This window comes from Psammomys obesus, unplaced genomic scaffold (assembly GCF_907164565.1).
Source record: "Psammomys obesus unplaced genomic scaffold, mPsaObe1.curated_primary_1811, whole genome shotgun sequence".
In the NCBI taxonomy this organism is placed as follows: Eukaryota; Metazoa; Chordata; class Mammalia; order Rodentia; family Muridae; genus Psammomys; species Psammomys obesus.
In genome coordinates this window covers 800,187-817,949 of record NW_026596463.1, presented here as the reverse complement: position 1 = coordinate 817,949, position 17,763 = coordinate 800,187, and the positions used below count along the sequence as shown (strand labels likewise).

At 39.3% G+C, this 17,763-nt stretch overlaps 1 protein-coding gene across 4 annotated transcripts in view; it reads right to left on the bottom strand.

The window, feature by feature from the left end:
- The window catches only part of Ap3b1 (adaptor related protein complex 3 subunit beta 1), a 214,189-nt gene that overhangs the window by 170,853 nt on the left and 25,573 nt on the right, over positions 1-17,763 (bottom strand). For all 4 annotated transcript variants that reach the window (XM_055598376.1, XM_055598377.1, XM_055598378.1 and 1 more), the window contains exons 2-3: positions 14,460-14,535; positions 1,250-1,324 (exon numbers count right to left, since the gene is read on the bottom strand). In XM_055598376.1, the coding sequence (XP_055454351.1) occupies positions 1,250-1,324; positions 14,460-14,535 (151 nt within the window). The remainder of the gene's footprint in view (positions 1-1,249; positions 1,325-14,459; positions 14,536-17,763) is intronic.

Here is a 17,763-nt window from a genome sequence, read left to right as displayed (position 1 = left end):
GGACTATCTTCACCAAGCACATGTTCTGGAAGAGCAGACTCAGCAGAAAGGAACACAACCTAAATCAACATTGGGAGAATGCTTACCCTTTCCCTCTGGAAAAAACTGCTGGCAAGGGTGCTTTAGATATTTAATTCTGTGCTGCTTAACATTATGTTGACTTGAAATTAGCTACAATCGTTCTAGAAGACATAACCTCAGTTGAGAAAATGCCCTCAACAGATGAGCCTTTGAGTAAGCCTGTGGTAGATTTTCTTGATTGGTAGGGGAGGGTCCAGCTCACTGTGGAAGTGCCATCCCTGGGCTAGTGGTCCTGGGCACTGTAAGAAAGCAGGCTGAGCAAGCCATGAAGAAGCAAGCCAGTGAGCAGTGCTCCTCCATGGCCTCTGCATCAGCTCCTGCCTCCAGGTTCCCATTTCTTTCCTCAGTGATGGACTGTGATGTGGAGCTGTTAGCTGAAATAAACCCTTTCATCCTCAGGCTACTTCCAGCAACAGAAACTCTTAAGACAAATATCATCATAAAAAGTAGAGATAACTGTACAAGGAGGGAGAGCCATATAATGTGCAAAAGTACTATCAAAACCACAAAATAAGTACTCCCTGACATCACCTCTTCCCACTCACAGGGAGTCTTGTAAAATATCATCAGGGTCTCCTGATTCAGAATGCCACTATATGTGTCACTTGTGATGCTGTCTGTCATCACAGTGGCAACCAAATACCGGTGGTAGTGACTTGTTTTGAACTTTATATGCGGGATGGTGGAACCTTAGAGTAGTGGAGACAAATCTGTCACTTTAACCAGAGATTCTCTGCAGTAGAGATGTAGGCATATGGCATCCTGAGGACTTAGTGCCTGCCACTATAATCGGAAAACCTTCCGAGAAACTCTGGTGTTTGCAAAACACCATGGCAAAAGGGCTACTTCTCCCAAGTCTGGGTAGAACTGACTAGGTTCTACCCAGACTGCATAAAATTAAGTCACTATGGCAAATTTTAAACTCAGCTGCCTTTGGGAATTCATGAAAGCTGGGTGAATCACCATCACTACAACTTCAATTTTATTTTTCGTATTTTCCATCAAAAATTCAAAGCTAAGTTCAAACCCACCTGAGGCTGTACTTTAAGATTGCTGACATTTTACCATAACAAAAAGTCAATGATATTTAAATATGATGAATTCTGAATAACAAGTGTGGGTTGGCTTACACAACAGGAGTCATAAGACCGATGAAAGCAAACAGTACCTCGATGTTTTTACTGGCCACATTCTTCACAACAGCAGGAAAGAGCTCTGACGCATTTTTCCCCTTTGCGATCATCTGAAGGGTTAAAGAGAAGAATTAGCATTGAAACTTTTAAGTTAGTAACCTGAAAACAAAATAGATTTTCTGGGAAATTCTATACAAACTAAGTATTTGTTAAAATTTTGTTACAAAACACGTTATATAATAACAGCTAAACTCTTTTCTAGTGCCAATCACATCCCAACTACACACAGCATAATACACACTATGTGTTTCAACATAAATACACAAATATATACTGTGATCCCAGCCCCTAGAATGCAGAGGTGAGAGGATCAGAAGTCCAGGGCCTATCTGAGACTGTCTCAAAAACACGGGAGGAAGAGCAAAAGAAGGAGGAAGAGGAGGAAGAAGAAAAAAAGGAGGAAAAGAGGAGCAGAATATTAAGTAAATTAAGGTATGTATTGACACACATACAGCATTTCCACAGGCTAACTGCACTGCAAATACCCTTTCACTATGTGTTCTTGTGATCTTCCTATCTTCCAAGTTCTTATATTAAGAACACAACCCACTCAGGGAGGTAGATCACTATGAGTTTGAAGCCAGCCTGGTCTGCAAATCGAGTCCAGGACAGCCAAGGTTACATACAGGAAACCTGTCTCAAAAAAAAAAGCATCCAACCCATGTACATGGTAGGGGTGCAGGGACCTTACAAGCTAACTCTGGCTTTCTCAGAGGTGCTCCTATTTCCCAGGCTAGAATTCTTCAGAAGTCGTCTCAGTGTGTCTCCTCCTCTGCCCACTGAAGGTCTGTGTACCACCATCATTTCAGATCCCCAGATTCCCAAGACTTTACTCCTAGGACTCCCACATTTACAACCCACAATCAGTGCCCCAGAGCTCTACGTCAAACTCCTAGACTGAGGTTCAGCTCCTTAACTGCTTATCAGCAGCAGCCTCTCCTACCCCAAAGTCGCTATGCCTGAAAGCAAACTTGGTCTTCAAGATTAAAAAAAAAAAGAAAAAGGAGCCAGGCATGGTGGCGGCCACTTGTAATCAGGGAGGCAGAGGTAGGTGGATCTTTGTGACTTCAATGCCAGCCAGTCTACAAAGTAAGTCCAGGACAGCTAAGGTTACACAGAGAAACCCTGTCTTAGGGAGAGGGGAGACTTTAAAAAAATTAAAGTCCTAGATAACAGAAACTACAAAAAGGCCTTGCTCTCTTCTCATGCGTCCATGCATGCAATTGTGCTCTGCCCTTCAAGACACTCACCCCAGGCCTGGGCCACATCCCTCAAGACGTTAACCTCCCTTCCCTAGCTGCACCTAGTCTTGAGCCCCTAGAATGTTCTCATCTTCCGGTAGACTACTCCAGACTCCAGAGACAGGTGGACCCAGTCTGCAATATAGGCTCCAGGAACAAAAAAAAAAGGTCAAGGCTACGAACAACCAGATGACCAGCATAAGAATACAACCAACAAAAGCCAGGACATCATGGCTTCACCAGTATCCCCCAAAAACAACTGATATTCTAATGAAGCTAAAACACTGGAAAATGATCTTAAATCTGTGATTATGCAGTGATTCGAGGCACATAAACAGGAAATGAACATACAAATAGAGGCCATCATGACAGACAGGAATTCACAATCAACAGGTGAAGGAAATTAATAAAATCGTTCAATACATGAAAATGCAATTAGAATCAATAAAGAAAACACAACCGAAAAAACCCTGGAGATAGAGAACTTAGAAGAGATCAGGAACCACAGAGGTAAGCATCATCAACAGAATGCAAGAGATGGAGAAGAGAATCTCAGGCACTGAAGATACAATTGAAGAAATCAATACATCTCTCAAAGAAAACATAAAAACGAAAAAGTTCCTGACACAAAACATCCAAGAAATCAAAGACACCATGAAAAAAAACAAAACCTAAGAATAATAGGAATAAAATAAAATGAAGACTCCAGGTTCCAGGGTACAGAAAAATGTTTTCAAGAAAATCATATAAGAAAATTTCCCCAAACTTAAGAAAGACATGCCCTTAAACATACAAAAGGCTTACAGAACACCAAATAGACTATACCAGAAAAGAATTCCCTCATGCCACATAATAATCACAACACTAAATCTACAGAACAAAGAAGCAAGGGAAAAAGGCCAGGTAACATATAAAGGCAGGCCTATCAGAATCACACCAGACTCTCAAGAGAGACTATAAAAGCCAGAAAGGCCTGGGCAGATATCATGCAGACACTAAGAGATCACAGATGCCAACCCAGACTACTATACCTAGCAAAATTTTAAATCAACATAGATAAATAAAACAAAACTAAATTTAAATAATATATATGCAGCAAGTCAGCCCTACAGAAAATACTAGAAGGAAAACTCAAACCCAACAAGATCAACTACAGCCAAGAAAACACAGGATAAAGACAAATTTTACAACAAAAAAGCAAAAGAAAACAAACACACAAACACACAATCACCACCAATTCCACAATAAAAGGAACTAACAACCATTGGTCACTAATATCAATATCTATCAACATCACTGGATTCAACTGTCCAACAAAAAGATACAGGCTAACAGACTGGTTGTAAAAACAGGATACAACATTCTGCTGCATTCAAGAAACATATCTCTGCAACAAAGATAGATACTACCTCAGAGCAAAGGTATGGAAAAAGGTTTTCCAAGCAAACAGACCCAAGAAGCAAACTAGAGTAGCCATCCTAATATCTAATAAAATAAACTTTTAACCAAAATTAATCAAAAGAGATGGGAAGGGACACTTCATTCTCATCAAAGGAAAAACCCACCATGAGGACATCACAATCCTGAACATCTATGCCCCAAATAAAGGGCTCCTACAGTTATAAAAGAAAGCTTAAATCACACATAGATCCTAACACATTAATAGTGGGAGACTTCACAACCCAATCCAACCAAGGGGCAGATCATCAAAGACAGAAGCTAAATAGAAAAATAATAATACTTATTGAGGTCTTTAAATCAAGTGGACCTAACAGATGTCTACAGAACTTTTCCCCCCAAACACACTCAGCAGCTCACCGAACCTTTTCCAAAATTGACCATATAGTCAGTCACAAAGCAAGCCTCAACAGATACAAGACTGACATAATCCTGTGTATCAAATCAGACCAGGGTCTAAAATGAGACCTCAACAATAACAAAAGTGGCAAAAAGCCTACACACAAATGGAAACTGAACAACTCTCTACTCAACAACAACTGGGTAAGGGAAGAAATAAAGAAATTAAAGTCTTCCTACAAGTCAATGAATTTGAAGGCAAAACTTGCCCAAACTTATGGGACACAAAGCAGGAAAGTTCATAGCACTAAGTGCCTTCATAAATAAATTCGAAACATCTCATACATGCAACTTGACAGCATACCTGAAAGCACTAGGAAAAAAAAAAAAAAAAAAAAAAGACACACCCAAGAGGAGTAGAGGGCTAGAAGTAATAAAACTCTGAGCGGAAATCAATAAATTAGAAACAAAGAAAATAATTCAAAGAATCAATGAAACCAAGAGCTGGTTCTTACAGAAAATAAACAAGACAGCCAAACCTTTAGCCAACCAGAGTGAAAGGCATAGTACCTTCGTATAATTCTAATTAAGCAAGTGAAAGACTTGTATGAGAAAAACTTCAAGTCTCTGAAGAAAGAAACTGAAGAAGATATCAGAAGATGGAAAGATCTCCCCTGCTCATAGATCAGTAGGATTAACATAGTGAAAAATGGCCATCCTACCAAAAGCAATCTATAGATTCAATGCATTCCCATCAAAATTCCAACACAATGCTTTGCATACCTTGAAAAAACAATTCTCAATTTCATATGGAAAAAAAAAAAGAGAGAGAACCGCTAAAATAATCCTGTACAATAAAAGAGCTTCAGGGGGTATCTCCATACCTGATCTCAAGCTGAACTGTAAAACAACAGTAATAAAAACAGCATCATACTAGCATAGAAACAGACCAGATGATCAATAGAATCAAATAGAAGACCCAGAAATAAACCCACACACCTACAGACACCTGATTTTTGACAAAAAAGCTAAAACCATACAATGGAAAAAAGATAGCATCTTCAACAAATGGTGCTGGTCTAACTGGACATCTTCATGAAGAAAAATGCAAATAGATCCATACTTATCACCCTGCACAAAAGTAAAAGTCCAAGTGGATCAAAGAAGTCAACATAAAACCAGACACACTAAACCTGTTAGAAAAAGTGGAGAATAGTCTTGATCCCATTGGCATAGGAGACAACTTCTGGAACAGAACACCAACAGCTCAGGCTCTAAAATCAACAATAAATGGTGCTGGGAGCCAAAGCTATCTACGGAAGCCAAAGCCAAAGCTATCTAGTGAAGACAAAGGTATCTACGGAAGCCAAAGTCAATTAGTGAACCAAGGCTATCTATGGAAGCCAGAGTCAAAGCTATCTAGTGGAGACAAAGGTAGTTACTGAAGCCAAAGCCAAGTAGAGAGCAAAGGTCATTTAGTGGAGACCTAAAGGTATTTAGTAAAAGAGTTGCCTAAGACCCTAAATCATGGGTGATAGATTGTGAGGACATCCTTTGTTAGAGCATCCGTAAGATATCTTAAGAGAACATCCTTATGGTACCTTGTAGATACAATATTTAACCCATGAAAGCACTCTTCCTGTCTCCTGAAGCAGCTAATTACCTTCCCCCTTTCCTGCCTTCTCCCTATATAAGTTGGGTAAAAATTTCTAATAAACGGAAGCCTTGATCAGACAAACAGACTTGGCTTTCATTCCTGTGTCTCTTGTCCCTACCCCCCCCCCCCCCCATTCCTTCCATTCTCCTACTTTAGGAACCCTGTTGAAGCCCCGAGGGCCGGGGCAAAATGGGACTTCATGAAATTGAAAAGCTATTGTAAAGCAAAGGACACAGTCAACAGAACAAAACAACAGCCTACAGACTGGGAAAAGATCTTTACCAACCCTACATCTGATAGAGAACTAATATCCTAAATATATAAAGAACTCAAGAAATTAGACACCAACAAACCAAATAATTCAATTTAAAAATGGGATACAGAGCTAAAGAGAGAATTCTCAACAGTGGAATATCTAATGGAGGAGAAAACACTTGAAGAAATGCTCAACGTCCTTAGTCATCAAGAAAAACAATTCAAAATAACTCTGAGATTCCATCTCACACCCATCTGAATGGTTAAAATCAAAATCTCAAATGATGGAGAAAGAGGAACACTCCTCCATTGCTGGTGGGAGTGTAAAATCAATCTGGCACTTTCTCAGAAAGAGTGTTCCTCAGAAAGAGGAACACTCCTCCATTGCTGGTGGGAGTGGAAATCAATCTGGCACTTTCTCAGAAAACTGGCAATACTTATGCCTCAACACCCAGCTATACAGTCCTAGGCATATATCCAAAAGATGCTCAACCATACAAGGACATCTGCTCAACTATGTTCATAGCAGCTTTTTTCATAATAGCCAAAATCTGGAAACAACCTAGATGCCCTCAATGGGAGGATGGATACAGAAATTATAGTACATTTACAAGATACTACTCAGCTATTAAAAACAAGGAAATCGGGGCTGGAGAGATGGCTCAGTAATTAAGGGCACTGATGGCTCTTCCAGAGGTTCAATTCCCAGCAGCTCAAAACTGTCTGTAACCCCAAGATCTGACACCTTCATATATACATGCATGCAGACAAAATACCAATGCACATAAAATAAAAATAAATAATTAAAAAAAAACAACAAGGAAATCATGAAATTTGCAGCCAAATGGATGGAACTAAAAAAAGAGCACCATGAGTGAGGCTACCTGGAAGCAGAAAGACACACATATATACTCACTAGTAACTCGATATTAGCCATATAATATAGGATGAACATACTAAAATCTACAGACCTAAAGAAGCTAAACAAGGAGGACCCTAGGGAAGATTCTTAATTCTCATTCAGAGGAAAAATCAGGACAGCCATCAGAAGTGGTAAAAGAGAGGGAATAGGATAGGAATCTACCGTAGATGTTCTTTAACAGACTCCACCCAATAGGTGCAGAGATTCACAGCCCAACTTTGGACAGAGAGCAGGAAGTCTTATGAAAGAACAGGAGATAGAAGGACCCAGAAGAGACAGGAGCCAGCCCCACAAGGAGACCAACAAAGACAAAAAAGCTGGGGTCACGGAGGACTGCAGAGACTGATGCATCAACCATGCATAGAGAGAACACAGATCCCCTGCTCAGCTGTAGCCAATAGACAGCTCCGTCTCCCTGTGGGTTTCCTAATAAGGGAAGAAGAGACAGTCTCAGACATGAACTCAGTTGCCTACTCCTTGATCACTTCTCCCTCGTGGGGCAACCTAGCCAGCCCACAGAGAAAGAGGATCCAGACAGTCCTGATGGGACCTGAGAGGCTAGGGTTAGATAGTAGGGGAGGAGGACTTCCCCTATGAGTGGACTAGGACAGAAGGATAAGGGAGGTAGAGAGAGGGAGGGTAGGAATGGGAGAAGACAAGGGAGGGGGCTACAACTGGGTTACAAAGTGAATAAATTGTAAATAATAATAATATATGCATATTTTTTCTTGAGGGGTGAAAGAGTAGAAAGGAAGATGGAGGAACAGGGATGAACAAATAGATACATAAATGACATGTTTATGTATGTATATATGTGTGTGTATGTGTATATATATATATATATATATATATATACACACACACACACTCAGAGTTAACACTGATCAGGCCACCTAAAGCACATTAAATTTATGACAGTGTGGACTCTTTTAATCTTGTCTTCCCACCAGCCTTCCTGATACAGCTGTCATATATATTATATCTATGTCCATTAAGAATTTCTTACACAGACCTGTGTCTGGAGAGGCCATGAGCCCTAGAGGAAAAGGTACTACTATTTTTAAACTAAATGGACACAGCCATAACTTACTGCTTTACCTACAGATCACTGCATCATTCAATCCTTGTCAGAGAAGCTTCTTCTTGCAGTAGACGGTGTTTAACACAGAGACCCACAACGCACAGAGAATAAAAGACCATGGAGTGCTCGGCACTAAATGTAATGTCTATACCCCATCCTTCCTCAGAAGGCTCAGGGATGTGTGTGGCTTCAGAGAGCATGGGTTAAATCAGTCGAATTAAGTAAGCCAGTGTTAGAGTTAATTTCATTTCCCAAGTTTGAGAGCTGTCTTTGGTTGGTTGTTTTTTGTATTTTTTTTTCCTTTCTTTGTTTTTTAATTATTATTAGTTTTGTTTTGCTTGTTTTTGTTACAGTTTATTCACTTTGTATCCCAGTTGTAGCCTCCCCCCCTCATTTCTTCCTAGTCCCATCCTCCTTCCCTCTTCCTCCCCTACTATCTAACCCTAGCCTCTCAGGTCCCATCAGGACTGTCTGGATCCTCTTCCTCTGTGGGCTGGCTAGGTTGCCCCATGAGGGAGAAGTGATCAAGGAGTAGGCAACTGAGTTCATGTCTAAGACTGTCTCTTCTCCCCTTACTAGGTGATGGTTGATTTTGTTTTCTGAGACTGGGTTTCTCTATGTCTTCCTGGCTGTCCTGAGGTTTGAGATGTAGACTACGTTGCCCTTGAACTCACTGAGATCTGGTGGTCTCTGTCTCCTGACTGCTGGAACTATAGTTGTTCACAGCCACACTCAGCTTCAGGAATATAGGCGGAAAAAGGGGAAAATTGCATAAGTCAGAGGAGTTAGACGGCTTCAAGGAAAAAGTGTTTTCCAGATACAATAGGACAGATGCAAACATGAACTCAGCAAATTTGACAGCATGCACGAGACCTGCACATAAGTCTCATCCCTAGCAGAGGAGCTGCTGGATGCTAGGGAGGGAAGGACAGTTTTCTTTAATGATGACAACAGGAACATCTACCATAGTCTAGGACAGAGCCCATGTAATTGACCAACACAAACTAAATTCCATGGATTTAAAGAGAATAAGGTAGGGGTAGACAGAAGAGGATCTGGGAAAAGTTGGAGGAAAAACATGATCAAAAAATAGAAACAGGTAAAAACTGTCTTGAGAAAAAAATTAGTTATTTTTGCATACCAAAATATTTACCACATTGAAAGAGCTCCCCAAAATTCCATCTGATATCATTTCTCTTCAGCCTGAAAATTTTCTATTAACATTTTATAAAAACGGGTCTTGCTAGCTTCCCTTGCCTGATGATATATTAGTTCTTCATTCTTGAAGAGTGTTTTCACTAGATGTAAAAACTCTCGATTGACAACTCCTTTCTCCCAGCACTTTAGCATGTTCTTCTGATGGACACGGTTTCTGAAGACCAGTGAGTGTTTATTCCAATCCACTGCTCTCTTAAATGAATGAATAAATTTTTCCAGTTATTTTCATTTTTTTTCAGTTATTTTCAACAATCTGTATTTTTGGTTTTCAATGGTTTGACTATTATGTTTACACATGGTTTTATTTTGCTTTATCCTGATTGTCTCCTTATATCTTTTTTCAAATTTGAGATGTTTTTAACCACTGCTTCTCTAAACATGATTTTTTTTTTTTTACCACAGTCTATTTCTCCTTTCTTTTCAATTTTCCAATAATAAATAACTTAGACTTTTTGAAATATTCAACAAAATCTGGGCATGGTGCCACATGCTGACTTAATCCCAGCACTAAGGAGGCAGAGACAGGAAGAACTCTGTGAGTTCAAGGCTGGTCTGTCTACATAGTAAGTTTTAGGCTAGCCCAGACTACATAATGAGACCATGTCTCAAAAGAGAAAAAGAAAGGCAAGTGGGAAGGAGGAGGAAGTAGAGGTGGAAATCAAGTAAAAGGACTCTGAGGATCCATATTATTTTTTCTTTCTATTCTGTTATTGTAAATGGCTTATTCTTAGCTGAATATAGCTCTAATGATCTAGCTACAACTTCTGAGTTCTTTGTCATCTCCATTTTGCTACTGAGTGAATCTAGAATATTTTTAATCACCTATATTCCATCCACACCATGAAAAATGAATAATTTCTGCATAGGGATTTATTAATGATATTTTAGAAAATAACTTTCTGCTCATTAGTAACAATCTAAGGAATAGCAGGTACAGGACAACACCCCTCCACAGAATAAGTTGCCACCTGATCATAATAGATCTTGGCTCTCATATTGCTTTTTCTAACACCTACACATACCAAAGCAAACTATTCTACCTATTCCCGACTTAAAAAAAAAAAAAAAAAAAAAAAAAGGATGTTGGTATACTTAATAAAATGTATGTATCAATTACAGAGGCAAAGGATGCAGAGCTCTGGCTAACTGGTCCTTCCACTTTGCTCTGCAAACACTTTGTCTAGTAGCATCTGAGCCTAAACATACTAGTTAATAGTGTAGAAAATTTGTTGGGCTGGAGAGATGGCTCAGCAGTTAAGAGCACTGTCTGCTCTTTCAGAGGTCCTGAGTTCAATTCCCAGCAACCACATGGTGGCTCACAACCATCTATAATGTGATCTGATGTCCTCTTCTGTCATGCAGGCAGGCGCTCATGTATATAAATTAATAAATCTTTTTAAAAAAAATAGTGTAGAAAGTTTGTAAAAAACCAATCCCAAAAGGACATTCTGGACAAATGTAGTTCCCTTGAAAGAACCCAATACATAAATAAGACCTAACAAGGTAAAAAATGAGGCACATATAAGCATCCCAGAGTTCCAAAGAACAAAGCTTGCTGGAGAAGGAATGACATTCTTTTACAAAAGTGGATGAAAACATGTCTAAGTTTATGTTTTAATAAGATTTGAGACAAAATCGCATTTTGGATGGAAAAGTACTTTTGAAATAGGGAAGAAATCCTTCAGAAAAAATTATCATTACCAACTTTGAAAAGATAATGGGAAAACATAAGATATGAAAAAATTACAATGCCAGCTCAAAGTATTTGCCAGATATATAACCAAAAGTTAGATGGGAAAGGAGAGCCATTATCAATTTGACAAGTGACATGAGAATGACATGAAAGTCAGATAAAAGAAAAAAAACTGTATCAACCCAGGTATGTTGACAGAGCCGGGAGCTAAAGGGAAAGAAAGCAACAGAACTCAACTCCCCATCATACAAGGCAGAAAATTTAAAAAACTAATTCATCAATACTACACCAAAGCAAACACAAACCGAATCTTATTAAATTTAATTTTCTTCAAAATAGTGACTCTTCCAGACAGATAAAATAAGTTCTCAAAAAGAGGAGGGGAAAAGCAGTCAGTTTAGCATCATATTTTTGCTCCTGAATATAAAGTCAAACAAACTGAGAAGAAAAAAGAAATATATATATATATATATATATATATATATATATATATATATATATATAATTTCAGAAGAAAAAAGAACATTGCAATTCAATAATTCTACTAAATGATCTATTTTCACACAGAAAGGACTCAGAATTCCACTCACATCCTCTTCCCAAATAAAATGTTTCTGAAAATAAACCAAACATCTAAACAGTAAGACGTGATTTCTAAGAAAAAGAAAAGAGCAAGCTATGGGCAAATACATTGAGCAGGAAACAGAGACCATCCATACTTATAGAACTAAGTGCTGGGTCATGGCTGAGCAGGAAAAAAGCCCTCATGTGCAACTGTGAGGCCTGCACTTAGTCCCAGAACCCACACGAGAGCCAGAAGCCAGCAGAGGCACCTGTAATCCCCGCACTCCTCCAGGGAGACAGGAGACTCCCAGAAGCTACAGGCTAGCTAGTCTGGCAGCCTTAAAAGGCCAAGGCTGACCTCTGACCCCCACACTCACACACCCAAAGCATCCCACCCCATTTCCCTTTCATTGCCTCAGCAACCACCTTCTGCTTCTGTCCCTGCATCTGTCTCATATGTGTATGTATAGAATCACACAAAATGTGCGTCACCTAGGAGCCCTGCTGCAGTGTGTGCGAGAACCTCATCCCTCCTACTAACAGTCCACCCTGTGAATACATCACTCTTTGTCTATTCACAACACACAGTTATTTCAAACCAGGGACTTCTGAAAAACGCTGCTCAACAACCATCAGTCCAGGGTCAAAGTTCTTCTACGCTCTGATTTGTTTTGTGTATGACTGAGGCAGGAATCCAACTCCACTTTCTTGTAAAACCTCTCCTTTTCCACTGAATGGTCGCAAGCCTTCATCAAAATGCAGCTGGCCATATATCTAACTGTTTGCATCCGGGTTCATCACAGTGCTCTACTGCTCTTTATGTCTATTTCAGCACACCACCATTTTGATTACTGTGGCTTTAGTGAGTTTTTAAATTAGGAAGTGTACATAAATATTTGTATAATAAATAATAATTATATCACTTTTATAAGAGCAATAATTACCAATCGCTTTAAGATAAACTCCAAATTTATTTTTACCCAAACCTTGATAAAGAGATAGTCTATCAAGGAAGTACATACAGCCATACTTTGATTCTTTTATAATACATTTATGTAAGCCAGGTGTGGTGGCGCACACCTGTCATCCCAGAACATGGTAAGCAGAGGCAGGAAAATTTGAGGTCAACCTGGCCTACATACTAAGTTCCAGGTACTTAGTTCTACAACTAAGTACACAGCAAGACTCCACCTCAAAAAAAAAAAAAAAAAAGGAAAAAAAGAAAAAAGATGAATATATTGTTCAGTGGTGAAGAATTTGCTTAGTATACTCAAACAACGACATTCAGTTCCCGGTACCACAAAAAAAAAAAAAAAAAAAAAAAAAAAAGAAAGAAATTGAAATAGCCAGGTATGGTGGCACATGCATTTAATACCAGTAATTGGAAGGCAGAATGAGGTAAATTTCTGTGAGTTCAAGACTACCCTGTTCCATATAGCAAGTTCCAGGACAGACAGGGCTACATAGTTTAACTCAGGCTCAACATCTTTTCTCTTCCTTAGTAAACAGTTTTAACCTTTCTAAGTTTTGATTGGTTTCCAATATTTTAACTTTTGTACCTGTAATGTCAATTACCTCTTAGAAATCCTTTAATTAATAGGAAGTGCTGCTTTTCTTTTTTTTTTTTTAATACCACTACTTCTTCAGTCAACTTTGCTCTCTTAACCAAACCCCCTTATTTGCTTAAGTAAATACTTTTTCTAAGTCCCTCCAGCTAGAAACTTAATTCTTGAAAACAGTGTCCATTTCCACAGGAGCTACTGCCACAGTATCTACCAATCCTAATGATGAGTCTCACTGGCAATACTTTTCATTTCATTTGCTAAAGTTTCTTCTTTGGAGACCAAGTCCTTCTTCCAGTTATTCATTTTGGAAAATATCACAGGAAAAAAGGATGCAACAACACTTTTTGCTGCTGAAGCTAAACTGAAAAATAGATATAATGACCAATCAGTCTGATTTGAAAAAACTGAAATGACTGGTAAGTGTTGAAGATTTATGAGAACACTGAGAATTTATGTAGTTATTTGTAGACTCAAGGCTGGCAGGCGGAATTTCAACAGACGAAACTACTCAATCTACTATTATAAGCAGAATCTGAAAGTGTTGGGGAGCTAGAGTTCTTTAAATTATGAAAACTGAAATTCTTGTTCACACAATGCTATTAAGTATAAAGCATAATATTTATAAGTAAAATATAGAAAATAGATTCATTAGCATCTTGCTGACATTGCCAAGTGATATCCATCACTCAAATGAAAGCAAGAACCAAGAAACCCTTTCAGATCGACCCCTTCCCACTGCCTCACTTTAAACAACCTAGTAACACCTGGGGCTTTGTTCTATAAAGGGATTTAGACTGATATGAGAAGAGAAGACAGGATTTCAGCTCTCATGCATGGCACTGTGTGCTCACAACTGTAGGCAGTAAGGTCACAAACAAAAACCCTCAAGTACCTTCAAGTAAAAATAGGGTTATACTATTGCCTTATTTTGTATTGGTTCTATCTCATAGAAGAAATATCTTGCTATCAGAGGTATAAAAGTTAAAATTAGAACAAGTTTCTTCTTACGTTACTGCCTTCTTAACACTTCAAACAGGTAATCTAAATTAATTAGAATAAACAAATTAATGTTGTTTACCCACTTGGCATACAGAGTAGATATAATCACTGCCTACTCAGCTTCCAAAAGTTACAGAACTTAGACATCTGACCTACCCCAACAATCCTCACAGCACTTGGATGTCTGACCTACCCCAACAATCCGCTTCATAGCATCGAGTTTGGCAGAATCCTTGTTGCTCTCCAGCATCTGCTTCAGGTCCTCATTCCTAGTACAAAAAAAGAAATCATAACTCTACACTTGCACTTTTTGCAAAAGATAGCTATTAAAATTCATCATTTTTATGAGAAGTAGAAACAGTACAATGGGACACCAGTAAGTAGCTGCACTCGGATAATCAAAGGGTTAGTTTTTTCTGTTATCTTACAAAGTCTATGCAGCATGTTGTCATAAAGCCCAGAGCGGCACAAAGGCCCTTCAGCCTTACATTTGCTGAGGAAATGTCAACGAGAACATGGCAATCAGAGTCTGTTACCTCAAATTTTCTTTGACATAATCAGAAAGTCAGCTCGAAAATATTACATCAAAAAAAAAAAAAAAAAAAAAAAAAAAAACCAAAAACAAAACCTTAAAGCATTTTCAGACTGTAGTATACAAGAGCCTTGCCTAAGTTGTGTGTCATTCACATCATCCCAACTTCCTACCTCCTACTGCACAAGTAAGTAGGAACATGCTGAGACTAAAATCATTTTAACATCTGCTGTAAGAGGAGAGCACAGGGTCCAGAAAAAACTCCTGAGAAGAAAGGCAGTGGGCTGCAGCGACTAAGCCCTGCAGCAGACACCAGGAGAGGTGATATCATTCCCGGGCAGAAACCACCAAGACAGCGTGGCTACCCTGTACAGCAAGCACACCAGAAGAGACGTCTCTCTCTCTCAAGGCTCTCTGCTGTTTTAAACAGCCTTAAGGCAATCTAAAGCTGTCTGTACCTTTACTTGGTAGAGCTGAAAAGGGGAAGGGCTATCTGATCAGTGTTTGTTGCTCATGACCAGCCTTCTAATCTTCTCTGGGGAAATTCACAAATGTGCACTTGTCCCACCAAAGAAAATACTTAATTCATAATCTCTCATCACTTTTCATTAAATACAATGAAATAATTTTTGAAGACACATTGCTAGATAAAGAGTTCATGACACTCAGGAGAACTAGCCCACCAATGCTCTGTCCTTGGGCTGCAACCAGAGCTGTGTGATGGAACTCTGTGTTTAGGACTTCTAGTCTGGGTGTTATGACAAGCCTGACAAGCTAACACAGATATAAGCACCCAGAAGCAGAGTGACACTACTAAAATTGCTTTTGCAAGTAGGTTCTAGGGAAAGGACTTAAGAGTTCTAAAACACACATTAGAAAAGGGAGCAGAGAGAAGCGCACATGTTAAAGATGAGTCTGTGAGGTCTCAGTCAGAAAGGAGGGTCATGTTATCAAAGACAGAGGAAAGGTGGTTCTTGTTAGAAGCAGCAGCAGAGACCTTTGGTGAACTGTGTTCAGGAAAGTAGACATCTTCAAGAAAGTAGACATGGCCGGTGAGAAGCTGTGGTGCACATCTGTAGTCCAGCTACTTAGGAGGCTGAGGCTGGAGAATCACCTGAGCCTGGGTTTAAGACCAGCCTGACTTACATAGGGAGAATCCACGGCAAAGGATGGGGAGTGAGAAGAAAGGAAAAAGAAAAAGGGAAGGGAAGGGAGGAAGGGGAGGGAGAAGTCAGATGAGAGGAAGGGTAAAGGGAGGGCAAAACACTGGCTATTTAAATGAGGCTATTTCTAAAGCAGCATGCTGATGAAATGGCCTGGTTTTTCCTGGATGCTAATAGTAAAATCTAAGAGGTAAGACATAAACTGACCAAGCCAACAGGGCTGTGTACTGGGACCCAGAATATCATCAGAATATCATCTAGAATGGAGTCGTGTGAGGAGAATCCTGAGTACTTGTGAGAAAACTCCAAGAAAACAAGACAACAGTCTTGTGACCTCAGTTTCTTCAAAAACACAAAATTATTCTTGGATTATGTTTTCATGCCCCTCCCCAGTGTAGCAGATAAGGAGTGAGTTACTTCAGAGAATTCATCACAACTGGCTATTGTTATTTGTCTACATGCCTCCACATGGAAAAACATGTTTTCGACAGGTACAACTTGCTGACCACATGTGGCTTGCCCTTGCTGTTATGAGAAGTACGCTGAATGTGAATTACAGTCCTGTAAGGCCACATCTTACAGTAACAAAGCTAGAGAGTAGACACATTAGAGATTGCTGGGGGTAAACAACAGGATATGGGATGGACACAGGAGGCCCTTTGCTTGGTACTTCAAACATATAAACTACATGTATGACAAGACAGAGCTAGTCATACAAACAGGAATGATACGAGAAACTGGGAAGATGTGTGAAAAACTGATGAACTGCATCAGTGTCAATATCCTGGCTGTGCTTTTCTACCCGGGCCTAGCAAAGGCGAATGCATCAGAAATGCTGAGAGATGCAGGACATCACTATAGCATATCTTCAACTCAGTATGACTCTACAGGGACCCTGAAATACTTTTATGCTTGAGGGGTCACCACAACATGAGGACTGTTGGGTTGCAGAGACTGCACCTCAGTTGACTGTTAGTTTAAAAGGTTAGCGCCAAGCATCCCCTTTACCACAGAAGGCAGAGTAACAACATAAATTCATGACAAGTTAGCATGGTTCTTCAGAGAAACGAAAAGTGAGGCACTACTCCCATACAGGAACTAAAAAAGACTGATAATAATCTGACATGAACACAGAGCAGTCAGAATTCTCACACTGTGGTTGGCAGAAATATAAAATGAAACAAACATATAAGAAAATGGGAAATTCTTACAAATTAAGGTATACACTTGCCATAAAATTCAGCCATTCCTCTCCAAAGAGAAATAAAAGCACATAACTACACAATGACTTATGAAAATATCTGTAGTAAATCTAGTTATAGTAATGTCATAATAGTAATAACTTCAAACAACGTAAATGTCCATCAGCAAAATGTGGCAAAGCCGTATGCTGGGATGTTTATCTCTCAGCAATGATAAAGAACCAACTACTGATCCAGGCTACAGGTTAAAGGAATGCTCAGAATCGTTAGTCTGAGTCAAAGAAGGCAAACACAAAAAGGTAAGGTGGTGCTTAATTCATGTAACATTCACTCAGCTACAGCACAGGAAGAAGCTGTGTGTTAACTGGACCACGGAGGAGGAAAGGGAGCACAGAGAAGCTCTATGTCTAGGACAGTGAGAAGACTATGCCCCTGTGGTGGTGATAACGCACACACCTCCGTCAGGGGTTTCTAGTGTAAGCTTTCAGTGGGCAGCTGGTTACATGAAATCCTAATTCTAATAAGATGGATAAGAAGAAACTACAGGTATAAACACAACATTTCGTTCTAAACACAATGGGAAACTACACCCTAGAAGAA